Here is a 24,176-nt window from a genome sequence, read left to right as displayed (position 1 = left end):
TTTTTTTGTATTTTAATCTCAATTGTTTCCCTAATTAGAATCAATGGGTTATATGGATAAATGTGGTGGCTTGTTTGTCTTCTGTTTTAATAATATAAATAATAGATAGATAGAATAGAATAGATATATCAATAGATAGATAGATAGATAGATATATAGAGAGAGAGATAAAGAGAGAGACAGAGAGATGGATAGATGGATAGATAGATGGATGGATGGATGGATAGATATATAGATAGATCGATAGAGAGAGATATAGAATAGAATAGATAGATAGAGAGATGGATGGATGGATAAATAGATATATAGATAGATAGATGGATGGATGGATAAATGAGCTATATAGATAGATCGATAGAGACAGATATAGAATAGAATAGATAGATAGAGAGATGGATGGATGGATAGATAGATGGATATCTCGAGTGTGCAAAAGTTTACAAATTTTGACGCAAATTAGTAGTGAATATTAAAATATACCTTTTCATTAAATTAAAAGGGTAAAATCAGTCTCTTTCCCCGTCATGTGCCAGTCCCAAATCTTAAAGTGCTTAGCTCGTCTTGTTTCATCATTTCCTCGAATCACAGGTCCAAAGGACATATTAGCAGCACCGCGGCCTAACTCTACGCACTCACCGACAAGCCACATCACCGAGGTTGTGCCTGTCGTCACTATATATTGCAATTATTGTACTTTAAAGTGCCCAGAAAACTCGGCAAAAACCAGTTGAATTCGGCAGACCGTGTGCTGAATTCAGCTGTCGACTTAGGGTACCCGGTCCACACCCTTCAGGCAAAGGGCAGGTTCCCAAGTTCTAGTTGTTGGGTACTTGACAAACAGTTTTCCTATTGGCCAGAAGGCCAGATCGCTCCGCTGCGTGCCGTTGGATTGACCCTATGCTGGTCGTTCCACCTCGTGCGCACGGTCGCTCCATGCTTGATGCACCACTTGCCTAAGCTCCTCGACTCATCGCAAGCGCTCTGCTGTTGTCGTAGCACGTGTGGAAAACCCGTCGTGGGCATCGTTAGCTCGCCTGTGCCATTACATTATGTGGTGGATGGGAGAGGGGAGAGGCAGAGAAGGAGGCGTTGGTATCTGTTGTCGGTTTCTTCACATGTGGTGGCTCGCCCTAGCAGCCAGCAACAGTGGTACATTTGCAGTAGCAGTGTCGCACCCCTGTGCCTCATGGGTCACCGTGGTGAGGGAAGAGAAGGTGAGTCGCGGGGGAGATCGGGGAATGGAGCGTTCGCGATGACAGGGAGCAGCGCATAGTGAAAAACATAAAATAAAGAAGCGGTAGCTTATGGATAGGAACTAGGGGTGGAGAAGAGAACAATGAAGGCAAAAAAAAAACAAGGATAGAGCAGCGCATGATCTCATGGGATCCGGTCAGTCGGCGGCTCGAATCTCTTACTACCAACTTATATACTGTCCCTGTTTACAACCAACCACTGGCTTGCTTTAATTTATTCCATTTCATCACTAACTACTGGTTAAAGCTCGTATATAGGCACATTGTTCCTCTAATTAAAATAGCCTATAGGAACGGACCGGATAAGTCGCCTCGAGCATTACCCCGCAGACCCCACCCTTGGCCTCGGCGCCGCGCCGGAGCCGCATATAGCCGGCTTCGCCCCACGCCGTCGACCAGGAATTTTTGAGGAGCCAAAAGTCGACTCCCGCTGGCTCACCGTAATGGTCATTGTGCCCGGTAGTGCCGTAGCCGACGACGGTCATGGCATGCCCGAGAGTGGTGTTGCAGGGCCCGTCGAAGAGGCCGCCGCGGTAATGTATGAAGGCCGTGCTGTTGGCGTCGACCCCTACGGTGACGGGATGTTTGAACACTGCCCACATGAGCGCCCACTCGTTCCGCGGCTCCACACGCTCCCAGCCCCTGATGCCCACGCCCTTGCGGGCCGGGTAGCACCAGCCCTTAACGCCTTTGTACGGATAGTCTGCCCATCGCGAGATGCCACCAAGCTTAATGGTTTGGAATGCCTTGGCTGGGGTGCCGCCTCCACAGTGCCCATTGCTGCCGTCGCAGTCGACGAGCTGCTGGGGCGACAGCGGGATCAGGTCCCCGTGTTCGATCTTGTAAAGGCTCTCAATGGCCGATGCGGTTGCAAAAGCCCAGCAGCTTCCACAGTGTGTTCCTTGATCCCTGACCGGCGTCACGACGCCCCCCGGTGCGCCAGTCCATGGACGCCGGTGGGTCTGGGTATTTTCTCCTCTGGCCCTCAGGGACGCCGGCTCGCGCCAGCGGAATGTAGCAGCGGATGCTGTAGTCGTTGCTCAGGGCGGTGTCAGCGAACTCGTTGAGCTTCAGTTTGCCCGGGCCGCGCTGGTGCGCGAGCCGGACACTCTGCGCGAAGACGGCGAAGCGGGTGCTGCCGCGTGCTCCTCCACTTGGGAGAGCCTTCCCGAAGTGCTGCGCCCACCGCTCGTACAGAGAGAGGAGGGCCTCCTCCGACGCGACCTCCTCCGAGGCGAACGACATGGTGATGGTGCCGCCACTCGCGGTGGGCATGGCGAGGAGCAAGACCATGGTCACCGCGAGCAGGGGTCTCGCCACAGTGGTCTCCATGGTTACTTGGTCTAGAACGGCAAACAGGAGCGAACAACTCTGAGCGAAGTTTCTTCTGGCCGCACTTCCTCTCCCCATCGGCCAAGGGGGTTCTTATATAGGACTGGGAGGCTCCTTAGGCAACTTATGCACAACGTCGGCGCCTTAAAAATATCAGACGAAATTTACTCCTAAAAAACATAACGCTCTTCTCGTCTCAAGTTTCCCCTTGTAGCTGCTGATGGAAAATTCGTGGTGCGTTTGAGTTTGCCTTACTGAGTAACTGAGACAGTAAGACAGCCACCCTGTGTACATCAAGGTTGAATTTGTTTGTGTTTTTTTTTCTGTTGAGCAAATGTTCACATTTGTATTGCAACCCTATGTGATTTAAATTCAATTATCCTTTAAGCATCTACCATGGAAATTCTCCTTAAATTCTGGTTAGATTTTGCCAGGTTAGCCACGTCGAAAATCCACTGAGGGCGCAGCCCCAATAGCTATTTTGATTTTGTTCCTCCGCTTGGTACCTAACACCGAACACCACACCACCTATATATGCACAACTTCACTATCTGTACTATCTAAAAAGAACAGTTCTGTTTCCTGCCACGCAAACCACGTCATGCAAAGCGTTTCGTCCGCCCTCCACTCTCTTCACGTGTATATTACCTGATTTGCTATATATTTCCCGACCCACCTTCTTGCGGTCACTAGCCCTGGTTTCCTAGCGAGTTTTCCAATGGCCCCTATACATTTCAAAGACATTAGATCTTCCTGGTTGACCTGCTTTGGAATGTGTGTGCGTGTTTCCTTGGCTAGTTGGCATAACATTCTCGTGTGGTTTGTGGGTTCCATTGGCGTTTGTTGTCGTAGCGATCAGTGTATCAGAGCATGGTCAATAGTATAGCCAACTAATGGCTATGTAATGTTGTCATGTCATATATATATAGTCACTACTTACAGTCACTCATACAGTAAGGTTGCCTATAAGGTGGGCTATAAGAGTAGTACTTTTACCATCTCTCTATCTCTTTCTTCATATTAATTGTATCTGCCTAGGAGTTATCATATAGCTAGGCTGTTGTATTAGAGCCCACTCCCCTCACTTTTTCATATCTTTCTCCTCCACATAAGCAAAACTGCCATGTAAGCGGGTTATAAACCTGCTATTGTACTTGCTCAGGGACCCCGGAGCTGCCAGATCTGCTCAACCTCCAGCTAAAAGTTTTCATCATTCCTTGGCTCCGTGATTATGTCACTGCATCGGAACCTAGTGGCTGACCAGCAAACCAACCGCCCGGAGAATATAGCATACAACACATCGAAGACAAATGTGACTGGATTGTGGCAGAAACTACTGATAAGAACCGTACAAGGTGGGCGAATGTGACCCCTGACATGCGATGGGATGGACAACGACCTTGATGTCTTTCGGCACCGCATGTGCGCTGACCAGCCATACCCAGCGCCCGGCCTTCTGTGCTTTCTGGCGTCCTCTTGACCGGACGGCCAGTACATCGGCTCCGTACCGGGCCTATCGCAGGCGGGCTTCTGAGTGAGGTAGACATAATGCGCAGCCAGCCAAACAAACCTACTTGGCCGGGACACGTGATCATATCTAAGAGCTATGTTGTCGACCATGTGGTGGCACGTCCATCTCGGCCCTGTTCCGGTGATACCGTTTGCTATACGGGCAAGCGGGATCGATCTGTCGTCCATTTCGTCCGGCACTAGGTTCCACGTGAGATTGTTCTGCCTATGCACTTCATACGTGCATGGCGCTTCGATATTCTGATGCGGGTGCAGCGACCCTGTGACTTCAAAGAAAAATGATGCTCCCTAACCTCGCTGAATTGTGATGAAAGTGCCAGCATCGATGTGCCCTATGGGTGGCTTAGAGCAACTTTAAAGGGCCGATCCATGTCGTCCGCCTGCGTCCGTTTGGATCGGCGTGGACAAAAGTGATGACCTAACGCGCCGACCCAAATCTAAATCACGTCCGCGTCGCGTACGCGGCGACGCATTTGCGGCCCAAATTTGTGTCCCAAATGCGTCAGGGCGGACGCCGAACGGACGCTTCGCGCGCCTTCTCGCTATCCGCCGCGTCCTCACATGGCAGCCGTCCAACTATCCGCTGCCCACGTGGTCAGCTTAATTTATGACGACGGGCCCACGCGTCAGCGACGGCGCTCGTCCTTATTTAAGCCGATCGTACGGCGGGGCCGTCCTCATCCATACTCGTCGTCCACATCTGCCCACCTTTGCTCCCTCGTCGCCGACAAACCCTGGCCACCACAACCATAGCGAGATGGGTCTCTTCTCCGGCGCCAGCGGCAGTAAGGCCAAGGGCAAGTCCCCCGCCACCCCTTTCCCCTCCGAGTTTCTCCCACCTCCGCCGGCGCCTCGCCGGCAGAGGCAGTGCGTCAGCGTGTCAGTGCACCAGGCGGAGTGGCACTGGCAGAACCGCCGGCCTCTGCCGTATCCGGACGTGACGCTGGCGCACGACTGACATCTGGATCCAGATAGGATCCCAATGCCGGCGGCGCCGCGGACAGCTCGTGCTCACGCGGAGGAGGTGCGGCGCCGGCTGGCGCTGACGCCGGAGCAGCACCTCGACAAGGCCTACGCAACCGACTCGCCCAACTGGGCGAGGTGGTTCGCCTTCGAGCACGAGGAGGCGAGGCGACGGGGCGTGCGCGAGGTCGACCGGAGGCCAACACCGCTCGTCGTCCGCGAGGAGCACCAGACGGCGGAGGACGCTTACCCACTACTAGGAAAAGGGCTATAGATAGGATTGATACTAATGGCGCACCATGGAAGCAGTGCGCCACTACTATATACTAATGGCGCACCGGTTGGTGATGCGCCATTAGTGTGGAAGACACTAATGGCGCACCAGAAACAGGGTGCGCCACTAGTATTTTTTTTTCCATTTTTCCATACAAACTAATGGCGCATCAGGTCGAAGTGCGCCATTACTAGTTCTAACTAGTAATGGCGCACCAGGCAGACAGTGCGCCATTACTGTAATTTTTTTTATTCTTTTTTTTTTGCAAAACTACTAATGGCGCACCGTTTCACAGTGCGCCATTACTAGTTTAAACTAGTAATGGCGCACTATTACCCGGTGCGCCATTAGTATATTTTTTTTCTTTTTTGCAAAACTACTAATGGCGCACCACCTGCAGGTGCGCCATTAGTAACCAGGGTTACTAATGGCGCATTTGCTGGTGGTGCGTCATTAGTAACCTGGGACCCCAACAAGATATTTTGGACAGCCCTACACTTACCCACTCACTTTCCCCACTTCATTCCCTCCACCTCCTTCTCCAAGCTTTCGGCTGCCTCCTCCTCCTCACCTCATTTCCACCATAGATTCATCAAAATTAAGTGGTGAAATTACCTTTTTTGATAGGTAAGTAAGGGGAAAGCTATCTTCATGATGTAGATCTACTTTTTTCTCCCTAGTTCGCTCCAACAACGTGCAATGCACTTTTTGTGGCCTAGCTAGATCTATGTATGTTTGTGGTGTTGCATGTGTTTGTGGTGTTGCATATATGTTTGTGTTTGAAGGTACCGGTATTTGAAATGCGATAGTTGCCAATATTTTGCCGGAATGTTTTGATTCATTTCCGTTTCGGCGAGTATTTTGGCACTATGCATTCTTTTTGGTCCTATTTTTAGGGAAGGTCATGCCAAATTTTTTCTTGGTTCTAAAATATCGTTTTGCTCTACCCTGCAGGTGGCCATGGTCCGCACGATGACTGAAGGCATCGTGAATAGGTTTTTGAGCTCCGCGAAGGCCGAGATGCTTCAAAAGAACGAGACGGAGATAAGATGTCCGTGTCGAAGATGCAAGCTGAAGAGCCTTATTGCGGACCCGGATTCCGGGCAGGTGCGGGACCACCTGCTCTTGCATGGTTTCATGGATGGCTATCGGTGGCAAGGTGATGAAGATGACTATGAAGTCGTCCATGGGGGCCGGGCAAGAAATGAGGAAGGGCAACAAGACAAGTACCACCGCGGCGAGGGCGGGCGAGAAGACGAAGAATCTCCAGGACATGATCACGACGGTGATGCTGTACACAGTCATCATGTAGAAGATGTCGTACATGATGATGAGGAAGATCAAGACGAAGCGCATGATCATGAAGATGAAGATGCCGGAGCAGACGACGATGGAGGCTGGGTGCAGGACCCTCATATTCAAGAGCTGCTTCTCAAGCAGACGGATAACGCAAGAGCTGCCGCCCGAGAGAAAGCCAAGCTGGATCAACTGGAGATAGACGCGGTTACTCTATTGTATGAAGGATGCAGGCCCGAGGATACCCGCCTGAAAGTAACGCTCATGGCTCTGGAGATGAAGGTAAAACACAAAATGACCGACGCATGCTTCGACGAGAACATGTCATTCTGGCACGAACGTCTTCCCAAGGGGAACAAGTGCCCGACCAGTTTCGAGGAGGCGAAGAAAATCGTGTGTCCTCTGGATTTACCGCACGTGAAATATCATGTGTGCATGAACAATTGTATCATTTATCGGGACGAGCACGCGGAGTCTACCATATGTCCGGTGTGCGGCGTCACTCGATACAAGAAGAGGAAGAAAGCTCCTCGAAAATCGGTGTGGTACTTTCCGATCACTCCTCGTCTACAGCGGTATTTCGCGGACCCTAAGGTAGCAAAGCTCCTGCGTTGGCACGCGGATAGGGAGGAGAAGAAGCGGAAAGATGACGGAAATGATCCGGAGATAAATAAAAAAGACAAGATGCTGAGTCATCCTAAGGATGCGAGCCAGTGGCAAGCGTTGAACTTCGAATACCCAGAATTTGGGAAGGATCCAAGGAACATCGTGCTGGGCGCGAGCACCGATGGAGTCAATCCGTTTGGCAGCCAGAGAAGCACACATAGCACCTGGCCTGTGTTTGTGTGGATGTACAACCTTCCCCCCTGGTTGTGCATGAAGAGGAAGTACATTCACATGAGTATGCTAATTGAAGGGCCGAAACAACCAGGGAACGACATCAATCTGTATCTGGGGCTGCTGAAGGAGGAGCTAGACACGCTGTGGAAAACACCAGCCAATACGTGGGACGCCGCAGAGAAAGAATATTTCCCTATGAGAGCCGCACTGCTCACGACGGTGCACGACTATCTCGGTTACGGATATCTCGCGGGGCAGGTAGTCCACGGATTTTCTGGATGCGTAAGGTGCATGGATGACACAACGTATCACCAGCTAGATAGAGATCCCGGGTCTTCGAAAACCGTGTTCATGGGACATCGAAGGTGGCTTCGCGACGATGACCCGTGGAGGAAACGCAAGGATCTGTTCGATGGTGAAACCGAACCCTGAAAACGCCCGTGTACAAGGAGCGGCGAGGAAATAGACGAGCTGTTGAAAAATTGGAAAGACTGCCCACTGCCGGGAAAGAAGCAAAAGGCGCCAGAGCCGGGAAAGAAGCGAAAGGTGCCAGAGCCACTGCTGAAGGTATGGAAAACGAGGTCTGTTTTCTGGGACTTGCCGTACTGGAAGATCCACCGTGTGCCTCACAGCCTTGATGTCATGCATATCACGAAGAACGTGTGCGAGAGTCTGCTTGGTACCCTGCTCAACATGCCAGAGATGACCAAAGATGGGCCGAAAGCAAGGGCAGACTTGAAATCAATGGGCATCAGGAAGGAGCTTCACGCTAATGATGATGATGATGATGATGAGGCGAAGCAGGACACAGAAAGTCGTCGCAAAGGCAAAAAGGCCAAGAAGACCGGAAATGACTACCCTCCCGCGTGCTTCACTCTAAGTCAGGAGGAGATCAAGCAGTTTTTCACCTGCCTCCTAGGAGTAAAACTTCCTTACGGTTACGCGGGGAAGATAAGCAGATACCTAGACCCAGCGAAGCAGAAGTTCAGCGGGATGAAGTCTCACGACTGTCACGTGCTGATGACGCAGATACTTCCAGTTGCAATCCGTGGGATCATGGACGTGCACGTCCGTGAAACGCTATTTGGCCTATGCAACTTTTTCGACGTCATCTCTCGGAAGTCGATTGGCATGAGGCAACTCAGAAGGCTACAGGAAGAGATCGTGGTGATACTATGCGAGCTTGAGATGTACTTCCCGCCCGCATTCTTCGATGTTATGGTGCATCTGCTGGTCCATATCGTGGAGGATATCATCCAACTCGGGCCGACATTCCTGCATAGCATGATGCGTTCGAAAGGATGAATGGTGTCATCAAAGGATACGTTCGCAACATGTCACGTCCAGAGGGAAGTATAGCCAGGGGATTTCTGACCGAAGAGTGCATCTCCTACTGCACGAATTATCTAGGCATCGAGAACCCCGTTGGTCTGCCCGTCAACAGGCACCTCGGCAGGCTCGCTGGATGGGGTCACCGTGAGGGTCGCCGCGAAATGCATGTCGACTTCGAGGGTCGACTCGCCGACTTTGAAAGAGCAAACCTAGTCGCGCTACAACACATAGACGTGGTCGATCCTTGGGTGGTAGAGCACAAAACCTTTATTGAGAAGACGTACAATGACCGAGGCCAACAGAGGACGGACGGAGATATACTCAAAGAGCACAACTCATGTTTCACGCGTTGGTTCAAGCAGAAACTTCTGTCGTACCCTTTACATGAGGATTCTTCCGCGGAAGAACAACTCATATTCGCCTTGTCACAGGGCGCCGAGCACAACCTGATGACCTATGAGGCGTACGATATCAACGGCTACACATTCTACACCGAGGACAAGGACATGAAGAGCGATGGTTATCAGAACTCCGGGGTAACGATGGAATCCTACACCGGTAACGACAAGGACAGATACTACGGAAGGATCGAGGAGATCTGGGAGCTGAGCTACGCTGGAGAGCGTCCTAAAAGAAGACCGGTATTTCACCACCATGGTTATACCCGAAGCCAAATCCAAGACCGCGAGCGCAAACGTCACTGCGAAAAATGAGCCATGGGTACTGGCTTCCCAAGTGGACCAATGCTTCTTCATTACCGACCCATCAAAGCCCAGTCGTGTTGTCGTGAGGAGAGGCAAAAGGAAGATTATCGGAATGGATGGAGTACCCAATGAGCAAGACTTCGACAAGTACGGCGACCCGAAGATCGAACATGACGACGACGATGAAGTAGCAGCACACACCACAAGAAGAAGCAGGACCACCCTACCTAAAGGACGTCCGTTCCACAGAAGAACTCCATTTGTGAAAAAGAAGGGCAAGAAGATTGTGAACAGATAGCTAGCTAAGATCGATTGTATTTAAATCGTAGTCTTCATTTCTCGATTGTATTTCATGGGCACTTTTTGATATCATGAATATTTTTAAATTTCATGGGCACTTTTTGAATTCATGAGGACACTTGATCTCGATCCCCCTCCATCTCGATCTCGATTCCCCCTCCATCTCGATCTCGACCCCCCTCCATCTCGATCCCACCCGCACCCTCCCCCGCTAGCTCCACCGCCGCCGACGACCCACCGCAACCCTCCCCCGCTCCACCGCCGCCGACGAGCACCCGGCCCCCCGCACCCTCCCCCGCTCCACCGCCGCCGCCGATGATATTTTCAAGTAACAAATTTGAACATATTTTTTAAAAAATTATTACTATTTTTATTAAAAAATATTACTGTTATGATTTAAACAAGTTTGAACATATTTAAACACAAATAAATATAAAAAACAGCATTTAAAATGCATAAAAAATATTGGGGAGCCTGGGAATCAAACCCAGGACCTCCTGGTGTGTGTGCTGCGTGCTGACCAGTCGGGCTAGTGGGTGGGTTCTATTATAGATAGGGTTAGGTTGTAGATATGGCTAGTGGGCTAGATTAAAACAAAATTCTAATGGCACACCGAGGGGTGGTGCGCCATTAGAATAGTCATACTTATGGCGCACGAGGGGGTGGTGCGCCATTAGAAAGCTTCCCCCCACACTAAATCCCCAATCTCTCTAATCTCTCCCCTGCCTCATCGATCTCACCCACTGCCCCCCGTGTTCGCCGTCCCCCTCGCCGCCCCCCTCGCCTCCTTCGCCGTCCCCGAGCAGTGTGGCCAGTCCGGACCAGGGAGGAGTGCCCCGACGGGCTGGGAAGCTGCTGCTGCCAAGTGACTCTCGGGCCGGGAGGACCGCCGCCGTAGATCGAGGAGGACCGCCACCGTAGATCGAGGACCGCCGCACCGACCAACCTCCTTGCTCACGCCACCCGAACCCGACCGCCTCTCCCCGACGCCGGCGCGCTAGCCAGCAGGTAAGTGAGGCGACCCTACCCCAATCCCATCTCCTCCCACTAGCAATCCCCATATCCTCGGCACCAGCCGGCAGCATGGTTCTTAGTGGAGCGCCACCGATGGTTCTTTATACAGATAGTGGAACTGCATGACCCATATTTGATTCTCATATTTGATTCCCTGAGATTGAACTGTACTAAGAATTTTTCCCATTGAAATTCAGTACTGTGAAATCTGAAGAAAATTTCAGTGACAAGTATCTTGTTGTCTCTTAATAAGAAATCTGAAGAGAATTGTATTGTGAAAGCATGGAACTGCATTTTCTTTGTTTAGCTGTGTAGGATGGATGCCCAGGGCCTCTTTTGCTTCATGCAACAATATTCCAGTGAATTTGGATTCATGCAACAATATGAAACATGTAAGAAGTCCATAATGATAGATGCATGTAAGAAGTCCATAATTGATTAATGGATCTGTTAGTTTGATAGTTTTTTTAGTGTTGCACCTTTTCCTTCTACAACTTGCAGATGTGCACACAGTTTTTTGTGTTTAGTTTAGGAGTTGGTCCTTGGGAAGCATAAATAAAACATTATTGGCAAGTGCAGTCTTGTTACTCCTAGGTATCTACAAATGAGTAGATGAATATTTGTTACTCCAAGAATGTGAACACTTGTTCCATATTCATTTGCAGTGAACATACATTTTCACTGTTCTTATATTATTTGCTTGATGTCAGATTATGCTATGAGGATATTAGTCTAAGCCCAGTCTTGGATGCATTGTTTTATCCTGCGGTGGTTAAACCGGTTCTGAAAATTATCTAGTTTGACCTGTACTTGTCCAGCTATCATAATCTATTCTTTGACCATGGCAGTAGCTGGCATTTTGTTATGATAATTTCAGTATATATCTTACTGTCCTTTGCTGATCTCGTTGTATTTTCAATTCACAGGCAACTCTCCGACGAAGTCTCCTCCAGGTAATATATGTCTCATGCTTTCTAAAGAGTACTAGTATACTGACTGAACTATCCACTTGCTATGCTTAGCTGCTCTGTTGTCTGAATCGTGACACTTTGCCAGCTGAAACTTGCCTATCACACTGTCGCTGCATTGCTCAACTAAAAACACAAATATTTGTAGTTTTTGCCTGTCATAATGCAACTAAGCATACTAGTTTTTTGTAGTGAGACAGTAAGATAGTGAGATAGTAAGAAGGAAACTTCCCAGATTATGTAGAAAGAAAATACTTGGTTTGACAGCAAGTACCATGACATGAATCAAAAAACATATACGGCGGGAAAAATAAAATGGCAGAAACCTAGGAGGTTCTGGTTTGCTGTATCTCCACCAGTTTGGGTTGGTGAATGTGGATGATTTTTTTATCCTGTGAACTCATTGTACTGCTACAAGAATTTGGTATCATCATGGTGTAATTTTGTTAACATTCTGGTTTTGTTAGATAGTGGCTACACTAATTTAGAGTGATACAATTTTCCTTCCCATTTGGTATCATCATGTTCAGTGTATACAGTTATAACATCATGTGGGTTTTTTAAGTCTGTTTACAGCTCATGTGGGTTTTAACATCATGTGGGTTGGTGAATGTGGATGATTTTTTTTATCCTGTGAACTTGAATGTTGCAATGTTGTTTTCTTCAGAGGCTACTGTCAAAAACTTGAGCTACTGTCTTGCAAAGATGATGATCATCTTGTTAGTTTGCTGGGTTTTGTCTCCGACCATTGTGTCGTGATGAATTTGCAGGTACCCCGAGTTGCCCTTGAGTTTGCCGGAATGTCGATTAACTTCCGTTCTGGCAAATTCGGGTACTCCATATGTCCTATTTTCAGCAAAGGTCATGCTAAAATTTTCCGTGAATTTTAGCATGACTTTGCTAAAAATAGGACATATGGGGTACTTGCGACTAATGCATGGGCCGGGGTATCTTAGTACTTAGTTAAGTAGGATCAACTGCCCTGCCATTCTTGCTGCATTAAACCATAGGTGGCAATAGAGCCAAGTTATTAGGCCCAACTTAGAATTCTCCTTAGCATCAATAAACCCTAGATGATAAACCCAACATAGGTGGCAATAGAGCCAAGTGATTAGTGCCAAGTGATTAGGCCCAACCTAGGGTGCCTCGGCATCGATAAACCCTAAATGATGAAAACTTAACTTGGCTGCCCCGGATGCCTCGGTGTCGATGAGAACCTAAATGATGTACGCTTAGGCTTTTAGGGTGCCTCGGCGTCGACAAACCCTAAATGATGAAAGCTTAGGCTTTTAGGGTGCCTCGGTGTCGACAAACCCTAAATGATGAGACCATGATCTTGTTTCGTGACAATAACCAACTTTTTGACCAAACTTTTTTCCTATTTAGAGCGAAACATGGCCCACAACGATGAGGCCGGTGGTTCGGGCGGCAAGCAATTCTGGGAGCTGTCCCAGGATATGGAGGAACAACCTCACCGCTATGAGGACGCCGCGGAAGACACCGATCCTGATTACACAACCCCTAGTGGCGTCGGGGATGACACCACTGATGGTGCCGCCGAGGATGCCACCACTGATGATGGCGGCGCACACACAGATGGCAGCCAACCGAAGAAGCAAAGGAAGGACCGGCGCCCGAATGCGCTCCGCACCCTCAAGGAGGAATTCACTCAAGTGGACTCCGACGGGAATCCAACGGAGCCCAAACATATAGTCAAGGGGTACTCGGTTCAGCTCGGGTGCATTCTCTGGAGCACCGTCTCGATCAACACCGAGAACCTTAGGCATAAGGACCGAGGGAATTTGCGCAACCTCCTCATCACGAAGCTGCACGAACGATACAAGTTCCCCGCCGAATTTGAAAACACACGACTCTCAGGGAATAAAGTGAACAGTGTCGCCCTCACGAAGATGAGCACGGCCCTGTCTACTTGGAGAAGCGCGGTGAAGAGAATGATTGATAAAGGTGATAGTTATGAGAAGATCAAGGCGAAATATCCTTTGATGAGAGAAGATGAGTACAAGGAGTTCAAGATCAAGTGCGAGAGCAGTGCAACCTCCGAATCAAGTCAGTGGGGGAAAGAAATGCGGGAGTTGAACTTAGGGGAACACAAACTCGGTCCCGGCGGTTACAGAGTGGCGGAGCCTATATGGGACAAGGAGGACGCGGAGCGTGCCGAGCAAGTTCTACCGCCCCGCTTCGAGAGATACAGCGGTGAGAAGCAGACCAGGAACTATGTCAGGGCCCGGTACAAGGAGGACCCGATAACAAAGGAGCTTACCACGGATCCGAAGACCAGGGCGCTTGACCTTCTTCTGGTAAGGAATGCACCCCGCCGTAATTAGCTCCATATGGTTGCACTCTAATTAATCCCCAATATTTCTAAATGGTTCACGTTCCTTTCGCAGGACACTGAAAGCAGTAGCGCGGGGTCGTCTAAGAGCTCCCCTTTCGACACCCCTTTAAATAGGGCGTTGAATGTAATGAAAAACAAGGATAAGCTCACTAAGCCGACGTCAGCTGGTCGTGTGGCCGACAAAGGCTTGTCCACAAAATGGGGGTCATACTATACCGCTGGTGTGCGGAAGGAGAAAAAGATCAGCTCGGAAAGCCAGACGCGCGAGGTTGAAGAACTCAAGGCACAAGTGGCGCGGATTCCGGAGCTTGTCCAAGAGCAAGTGCAACAACAACTTGGAACGACGCTCAACGCCATGGTGCCTACGTTGATTCATGGGCTGACGACGTGGATTGCGGGCGGCCAACAGGGGCCTCCCCTGGTTCCCAGCTTCATGGCCAGCAACTTGCATAGCGCGCAGGCGGCGCCATTGGTGTCTCTGGCGGCGCCATTGGTGTCTCCGGCGGCGCCGCCATTGGTATCTCCGGCGGAGGCAGTATTCGTGTCTCCGGCGCCGGCACGGGCATTGGAGCTTAATGCACCCGGGTGTACGCCGGCCGGCACCTCGCCAACAAGCGCCCCCTCCGTCAGTTGCACGCCCGCCGTTGGCGGTGCCTCGACATTAGCCGAGCTCGACGGCATCACAGTAACTAAGCCTCTCGGCCAATGACTTCATCTCCTTGCCTTTGACTGGGCATCCATGACGCCCTGTACATGTTTTCGCAGGGCACCGCCGACGTTCCTTGCACTCTTCTACACTTCGTGGGCGCCGAGTTGGTCGATGTCGCTAAGGGCAGAATCGTTCAACCAGGCAACCCCATGTTCCACGGTAATCCGATGCCACCCACAATGTATAGGGTTGAAGTGGTTCGGGTGCTGCCAGGCTGCGACGAGTTGTTACCTCCGATTCGACCCGCTGGGGCCGACGAAGAAGATGAGATGACCCTCAGCGCCTGCGTAAACTGGCCCCTGGTTTGGCCGAAGAGCCAGATTCGTTTGGGGGCGGGGGACACCACCCCACAGACAAGACCGCCAGTCGTGCTGGCACCAAGCCATGGCAAGAACGCCGCAACGCTACCGGACCTGCCGGACATCCCTATGGCACAGGATCCGGACAGCCCTATGGCACAGGATCCGGACGGCGACGACAATGACGACGGTACATTTACCAACATTGATAAGTACTTTGCCGAACATGGGTACGCTGACGAGTTCTGCGGGCCTCTTTCTCAAGAACCCAACCAAGACCACCGCGATCTAGCTGGTACGGCGGAGAAATCCAATTGCAACAGGCGTCGTCTGGCGTTCAGTTCTCAGGACACGCCTCCAGCTCCCGCCTTCACCAAGCCTTAGATAGCTGAGGTGCGAAATATTATCAGCCCCAACACGCTCAAGAAGGCGGTCTGTGAGCAGAACTCGGTCCCATTACAAGAGATCAAGAAGAAGGGACGGAAACGAAAGACTAACAAGGGCGCCGGTGCGATCCAGCCGGCACCGAGTTCGATCCGTGCTCAGGACGGGCCACCTTCACCTAAGGATATCTCGAGGAGGGTGCATGTGGCGGGTAGGGCGATGCTACCGCCAAATATGCTGAATGCTGCAACCGGTGCTATGCGGAGTTTGCACGACAGTGTTCTTTCTTTGGAGAAGCGGCGTCTCAGAGAGAAGGATGTGGCATACCCGGTTTTCGTGGCCAAGGTGCCAGAGGGCAAGGTCTTTGTGGATGGCGACATCGGGGGTACGATCGTCCTGCAGTTTGATGACATCTTTGCTATGTTTAACCTTCATCCACTGCACTACACCTTCGTTCGGCTGTTTTCGCTGAGTATGGAGATGCAGATCATTAGAGACAAGACCCCGGACATCGTGATAGTCAACCCCTTCTACATGCGTGCCAAGCACTTGAGCAGCGCTGGGGACCGCCAAGTTGCGAGTTCACACCTCGAAGGCGTCATTCTGGCAAACCCAGATAAGGATAACTTCCTTGTGGCTTACTTTCTCGAGTAAGTCATCCCTTAACCGCCCCGTAACATATGATTTCTTAGATTTCGATCATTCTTTTTTTTTTCTAACATTCCATGTTCTGTGCAGTGACACACATTGCACACTCATCCTCTTAAGCCCGAAATATTCCATGGCCACGTATTTCGACCCGAACCGTAACTCCAACATAGACTACACAAATGTCAAGAAAGTTCTGTGGCATAAACGTGATTGTACTGTGGCATAAACTGCCGTTCAGAACCGTACAAGGTGGGCGGATGTGACCACTGATGTGCGACGGGATGGACAATGGTGTTGATGTCTGTTTGATTTCAGTTCTGTAATGATGTTTAGTACATGCATTCTAAAAACACAATGATCGGACATTGTGTTTCATCGGGTCGAACAAAGGATTGAGTAATATTTTTTTAGAAATGGAAGGATTGAGTAATATGTATCAGCAATGTATATGCCTCATTTTCATACAGCACGGAGATCAGATACTTAATAAATAAGAGAACCCTCATATGCTCCTTAGGTGCATACCTTACACCAACATCTTGTTCAACATAGGCCGCAATGAAATGAATGACAATCCAAGGGCCAATGCAAGAAAGGAATCAAATGAAAAAGTTAAGCTTCCACAACCAACAAAATCACCTTGTTGAACTTCAGGAATACACACACATTAAATCATCACAGTGGATGTAATATAAAGAACCAAATACAATGATGCTAACTGGGTGCGATTGAGAGGTGGCTACAAGCATTGCTTTAAGTTCGAATTCTAAGATGATATTGCAACTCTACAGAAGCACCTTCTCTGGTAGGTTCAAGGAAAAACAACATACCTATTGTCTGATTGTTTGTTCTTGGTCCATAATAACCATCTTCATATGCTCTTTGTCCATCTCGTGGCAATTGCAACTACAAGTCTCCATTTTTTCTGTGCATATATATATATATAGGACGCCCATATGGGACACGTAGGTGCCCGGGCACCTTGCCTAGAAACTGTTGCATTACATTGAGATGTGTTCATGTGTGACTAGTATTAACAATAATTGAAAATTGTTACCTCTTTTATTTGGAAAGAATTATTGCTAATTATTGCTTTGTATGGACACTTAATGCCCAGACTAGGAAAGATAGAGAAATCATCAATTAATGGTCCATTAAGGCCATGCATGCTCCATGACACGTGCCCTTCTTTCTCTCTTATTCATGCATTACTTTTTTTAATAATAAAATATGAAATATACAGTGATATACTTAGGTATATCATCGTGTTGGGTATATAAGGTATGGTTATCTTTTGTCTCCATGGAAAAATACACATGTATGTACGGGTATAAAACGTATGTGTCCTTGAGCACGTCTCCTTTCAAAGTATATCATTTTGGGGTATGTGTCCAATACTATTAATGGGTATGTCTTCAAGCATATACTTTATATTCAAAAAAGAGTATATTATTATTTTTGAGTATGTCACCACTAAAACTACAAAATTTTCGGGGTATGTATTGAAGGCAATACGTGTATTAAAAACCCAGATGTTGGTACATTATATTAGGTATATGTACGTAAACATATCGGGTCTGGATGTCTACATGGTATGTATATGTCCAAAAAAGTAAAAAATAATTAGGATATCGTTTTAGATTATCTTGTCACCTTACATACAATAGGAAAACTAGTCTTCAAAAAGTGCGTCCCATCAGTAAAATAAATAAGTGACGAATACCTTGAAAGTACATCATTAGAAAATACAAGTGTTAATTCAAAAAAATATGAGTGTTGGACACATGAATTACGTTAGTAGGTATATACATCAATAGGTATATGTCAGCAGGTATATACATAACCCAAAATATCTTAGGTATATACATCAGTAGGTATATACATAACCCAAAATATTTGAGGTATATACATCAGTAGGTCTATATCACTAGGTATATACACAATCGGAAATAAATGTCTAATACCTTGAATAAATCAGTAGGTATATACATACATAACCTAAAATATCTTAGGTGTGTATACATACTCGAGGTATTTTGGAACAGAATGTTGCTTAGGAAAAAATATAATATTACTTTTTTGGAAACCAATCAGAGTGCATGCAAACAAAAACTGGAAACATCTATTTTAAGGAAGGAACATCATGCACGGATAGGTATGTCATGCACCATGGGCCTAGGTGCCCAGGCACCTAGGTGCTCCAAACATTTTATCTATATATAGGACGACAGTTTGAGATACCTAGGTGCCCAAGCTCCTTGCCTGTCAACCTTCGAATTGCTTTAGGATGTGTGCCGACGTGGTAGGTATAGACACTACCGGGTATAACCGTTTGCAATACTTAATTGGAAAGTTATTGCGGTGTACTAATTAATTTCCTATAACTGTGTGTGAATCAGCGACCACTTGCTCTCATTTGGATGGAGGCATTAATTAGAATGCATGCACAGAAACATTCCCTAAAAAACGAGAATCTACCTAATTATAGCTATGCATGTGCGTGTGAAAAACTTGTAATTAATGCATAAAAGGAAATGATTAAAAGCTGCCTAATTTTTGCTATTACAATCTTTCCTCCTATGTGTTTCATCACAATATCATAATAAGTATAGATGCATACAGATGCATACGCTCATGCATATACACATACACTCCGTAGTCAATATTAACGTGTCCTTCCATCACATGAACATCGCAGGAAAGATTGTAATAGTTTTTTCGGCCTGCGGAAGATGTTACAACGCCCGTGTACCAACATGAAGAAGTGACTACACTAGTTGTTGTGCTTATCAACACGGTGATGGTGAATGCTGCACGTGGGGCATGCAGATGTGACGAGCTGCCTCCTCCTCTGCACCATGTGTGCATGTTGCTCCGTGTAATGGAGCCATGTGACGGCACCTCATTTGACTCCATTACACAGTGCAACAAGCAAGCTGCTGGTGCCCAAAAAGAGCAATGAGCGCCAGCTTTATCGTGGCAACACCGCAAGATGGCGAAGGGATCCTCCTTCCAGACTGGCCCCAAGACCGGCTGCTCATAGATACTAAGCATCAAGGCCACGGTGAGTTATTCAGATATGACAATGAAATGGGTTGGGGGAGGCTGAAAGAGAATGAGCTAACTGGTCACGGAGGAGGTCATCTATTCGACCATGTCAATGTGGAGGGATGTGGAGACTGTGAGGATAGAGGATGAGTTGTTTGGTCATCGCGAGGGTCTTTTTATAGCCACGAGCGGCGGGTGGCGGGCCAGAAAAAGTGGCGGCAAAAAGTTGGACGGCGGTGGGAAAAAGTAAAGTCAATGGCTGATGGTTGTTGGCACGCGCTGGCCATCATTACTTGACACATCACAGCATTGAAGATTGGTGTATGCCTTCGTCACGCGACGAGATGAGTCGCTTGGATCGGTAGACTCTACTAGACATCCTATATGTAAACGAGTACCGACATTTTGATTCATAACTTATCAATGGCGTACTGGCAATGCATTATGCACTACGTACTCGACTTTTTGCGTTCGAGCCACACGAAGCACAAATTTTTGTTTGCCCTTTTTAAATTAGATAGTGTAGAGATTCTCCAAAAATTTCAGGAACACTATCAAAAAGTAGATTGACTACTTTCAGAAAATATCTACATAGACTTTCAACACTAGATTAGTCAGCTTCAAAAACAATCAGTTATTTTTCTTATTACATTTTAAGACATTGCCCTGCTCAACATTTTTCTGTGGCACTATGAATCATCCCAGAAAATGGGCACGCCTAGTGACGCCCAAAAGCGTCGCCAAAGTTATCAAGGACGCTGCCCCGGGAGTAAAACACCTCATGATGGTGGACCGTCAAAGAAAATGATTTTAGGCAACGTTTCTATTTCGTCGCCGGTGTTTTTGTCACTGAATAGAGCAAATTTCATAGTGAAAGAAGCTCCATGGAGGGCCCCCTTCCCAACCATCCACACATGTGTGTGGGTCCCATTTTGGAGGGGCCACCACCCCATGTCATCCCAACAACTTTAGGGACAAATCCCGAACCAAAAAGCTACCAAAAGGGGGGTTGTACCCTGGTAGTGTTTCCTATTCATCCCACCATTCTTGAAAATACCCGTGACTGTTTAATCAGAAAAAGAATTCGGAAGGTCTAGAATATTTTTGGCACGTACTAAAATAATTCTGGACGCGTTTCGGAACATTTCCGGTATGATGTTTTTACTCCGAAACATTTCCGGTACTCCCTCCGAAAATTTTCCAGTTTGTTTTTATAGGACTCCATGCCTACTAATCAGTAGATAGATGAACCTTAAATGTTTGACCTTGCAGATTCAGTGAAGTATAGACATGATCTGAAAACTTTCCGATCAGTGATCAATAGTGGAACCATGGAGATCCATGTTGATCCCTATACCCACATGAATAAATATTCGAGCAAACTTGTAGTTTACCGAATGTTGTTACTGTTGATTCGCGATATGTTACAAATACCTGAGGTGAGATTTAGTGGCATCCCCGTGAGTCAACAAATTTGTTCACCATGCTCGCCATGCTAGTTTCCTCGTTATAGGTTTTGTTCTCTTTTCTCTTTCCCACGTTCCGGCATCCCCGTAATTGTAACACCAAGAGGGCCCAAAGAATATCTCGCCATCGCAGGAGGAGAACATCCCAATCGTGAGCTATCTAGTCCCCTGTCATACTTTCCTGATACGTCTCCAATGTATCTATAAATTTTGATTGTTCCATACTATTATAGTATCAATCCTGGATGTTTTATATACATTTACACGCAACTATATGTCATTTTTGGGACTAAAATATTAATTTAGTGTCCAGTACCAGTTGTTGTTTTTTGCTTGTTTTTTATTTTGCAGAATATCAATACTAAACGAAGTTCAAATGCCACAAAACTTTTTGGTGATTTTTTCTAGACATAAAAGACCCTGGAACCTTTGGGAGGGGACCAGAAGATGGAGCAATTGCCCATGAGGCAGCAGGGCACGCCCTAGTGTCCTGTGGGGCCCACATGGCTCCATTTGACCTAACTCATGGGGCCTCTGTAAATTCTCTAAAATTGTGAAACCAAGAGAGGACTCCACGAAATACTTTTTCGCCGCCGCAAACCTCTGTTCTCGAGAGGTCCCATCTGCGGACCTTTTCCGGTACTCTGCCAGAGGGGGAATCAATCACGGAGGGGCTCTACATCAACCTTGTTGCCCTTCCGATGATGCGTGCGTAGTTTACCACAGACCTACGGGTCCATAGTTAGTAGTTGTATGGCTTCTTCTCTCTCGATATTCTTCAATACAATGTTCTCCTTGATATTCTTGGAGTTCTATTTGATGTTACCATTTTTTGTGGTGTGTTTGTTGGAATCCGATGGATTGTGAGTTTATGATCAGATCTACCCATGAATATTATTTGAGTTTTCTATGGACTCCTTTATGCATGATTACTAAGCTTCGTATTTTTTCTCCGTTCTATTGATTTGGTTTGGCCAACCAGATTGATTTATCTTGCAATGGGAAGACGTGCTTTGTAATGGGTTCGATCTTGCGGTGCTCAATCCTAGCGACAGAAAGGGACATGACACATATGTGTCATTGCCATTAAGGATAAAAGGATAGTGTTTATTCATATGTGAGTATATCTTGTCTACATCATGTTATCTTGCTTAAGGCGTTACTCCGTTCTTTATGAACTTATTACCTCCGTCTAGATGAATAAGTCATTCGCGTAGTTCTAGGTCATCGATTTGAAGAATTAAATATGTGTTATATGTCATGAAAAGTATAGCATTAGATTTCTACACGTATCATTACCTAATATTAGAAGACAGAGCCTTTCATAGTTCTCCATAAGTCACTTTTTTATATCCGTTGATTTTATATTAACCATAAAAACCGTCAGCCGAGATTTAACATGACATTAATAAAGGAAGGAAAAAAGAAAACCATGGCCACCGATCTCGTTTTCGTTCCCTTGCAGAACACCTATTCGACCTCGCCCCACCCGGCCACCCGGGACATCGATGAGCCGTCAGAGCCCCGTGCCTAGGCCCTCGGCCTGTACTGCCTGAGAGGTGGGAGATTGCGCACAAGGTCAAAAGCATATGACCATCGGCCCCCATGGTCGTGAGGAAGAGATCCTTCCCGAGGCCGCTGCCTCCAAGCCGGCTCCTCCGCCAAAGAATGGGAGCTCAGCCAGCAAGGAGGCCTAGGAGGGGAGGCAGTCCACATCTGAGGAGGAGGGGAACCGACATACTGGAGGTGCGGAAGTCGGCGGCGTTTTGACGTGCTCAAAGCGCCAGTGCGCCACCACCAGGCACGGATAAGGGAAGTCAAGGCGAGGGCAACGCCTGCGGAGCAGAGTTGGAGGCTTTGAGCAGCTCTGTATGAGGTAGGACTCCCGCGAGATGTGCGGTGCCCGGACGCGACTGGACCATGTGCGCGTCCCCATGCCAAGGACCAGGCGTGACAGGAGGAGGTGGCCGACGAGATGTGGCTCTGCTCGCCGGAGAGCACGTGCGGAGTGCGGCTCGCTCGCCTGGGCCCTGACAACGGCCGATGGGTGATGAGCTGTTTGCCTCCCTGGCTCCCTCGGTTTACAGCGAGCTCGATCGAAGTCTCGAACAGTATGGCGGCGAGCCGGCGACCGGTGGGGTACCGAGGTTTGCATGGTGTGGCGGCTTCCGACGACCGGCGAGGTGGCGACCTCCGCGCCTCCACAGCTCCGGCCGTTCGGCAGCTATGTCGTCGAGGGCATGGGAGCGTGCGGCCGTGCGGGCTGCCTCTCTACACAGCTCGTGTGGCTGCCTGCTCGTGGCCTCGCATGCCTAATTCGCTAGATGGGCCAGCTGACCAGCTTTACCTGGGCTGAGCCTGCCGATAAACAGTAGTAGTAAAAAAATCACGATTTGGAGCGTAGGCTCGATCCTGTGGAAGCCTCTACGTGAAATATTACATAGGTACATTTGGTGATTCTTGAAAAAAAAGATTTGGTAAAAAAGCAGGTAACATTTGGTCAGAAAACAACAACATACTACGTAACATGTAATTTTTTTTTGAAACTAATGGGTACAAGTAATACATAGGCATATATACGCACATCACTCTCATTGGACATATGCACACATAGATCGTCAGCATATTTTTGTAAGTCCTGTAAATTAATGAGGTCACAACTAATGCCCTCACCGTTTGATGGATACATTGTCTTTAACAAATATAAAATATTATATACGAGAAAATCAACATCAAATTAATATGCCACAACCGTTTATACATTATATAAGCTATACTATATACGTGGTCTGTTGGGGCACAACCAGGTTAATGACCATGTTTAGATGAACCGGGCATTATTATTTTTATGAATAATACTCCTTGGAATTTGGCAAAAAAAAGAATAATACTCCTTCAAGATGGTAATGAAATTTGATAACAAAATTTTATCTGATAGTATATATAAAATTTAGAACAACAAGTTAGAGGAGAATAACATTCACTAAAAAATGTACATTATATACAAAACCGAGCTCCATGGAGCTCGGCCTCCAAAGACAATATTCGTAATAGACTTATATATAAACTTTTGACGTGCCGCTGAAAGTTAATTAGGATAGCCCTAAAACTGATCATGTGACAACTTTCTCTCTCTTCTCTATTTCCACTTATATATGAGGATGGATCTCGGCCGATACAAATGGGTGGCAGAGATAGGGTTTGCTACCAAGTGGTACATCAGAAAAAAAAAACTACTGTGCATTGTAGTGATATAATAAGTGTAAATGAGGCTCCCCTGGACATATAGCATTGATAAGAATCCTCATTTTCCCCCATGGTTATATGATATGATCTTACATGGCACAACTTACCCTTGATGAGAATTGAGAAATCATATCCAAAAATGGAGTTCTTTTGAGAATACCTTTACCATTAATGTAGACAATAAATTTGTTTTAGATAGAAAAAAAATTAC

General features: G+C 47.5%; 2 protein-coding genes across 2 annotated transcripts; both read right to left on the bottom strand.

The window, feature by feature from the left end:
• Positions 1 to 1,322: 1,322 nt before the first annotated feature.
• On the bottom strand, positions 1,323 to 2,220 carry LOC125520793 (actinidain-like). Its single transcript, XM_048685813.1, has 2 exons — positions 1,950 to 2,220; positions 1,323 to 1,915 (listed from the first exon to the last, which is right to left on the bottom strand). The coding sequence occupies exons 1-2, from the start codon at positions 1,962 to 1,964 to the stop codon at positions 1,529 to 1,531; spliced, it is 402 nt and encodes a 133-aa protein (XP_048541770.1). The 5' UTR covers positions 1,965 to 2,220; the 3' UTR covers positions 1,323 to 1,528.
• On the bottom strand, positions 2,106 to 2,663 carry LOC125520791. Its single transcript, XM_048685812.1, has one exon. The coding sequence runs from the start codon at positions 2,661 to 2,663 to the stop codon at positions 2,106 to 2,108; it is 558 nt and encodes a 185-aa protein (XP_048541769.1).
• Positions 2,664 to 24,176: the final 21,513 nt, after the last annotated feature.

The sequence above is a fragment of the Triticum urartu genome, chromosome 7 (genome assembly GCF_003073215.2).
Source record: "Triticum urartu cultivar G1812 chromosome 7, Tu2.1, whole genome shotgun sequence".
In the NCBI taxonomy this organism is placed as follows: Eukaryota; Viridiplantae; Streptophyta; class Magnoliopsida; order Poales; family Poaceae; genus Triticum; species Triticum urartu.
Note: the sequence above shows the minus strand (reverse complement) of the source record. Positions and strands in the feature narration are given on the sequence as shown.

Excerpts from the sequence above, each read along its gene's own strand:
- LOC125520791 (XM_048685812.1), bottom strand. The coding sequence starts at position 2,663 with ATGGGGAGAGGAAGTGCGGCCAGAAGAAACTTCGCTCAGAGTTGTTCG.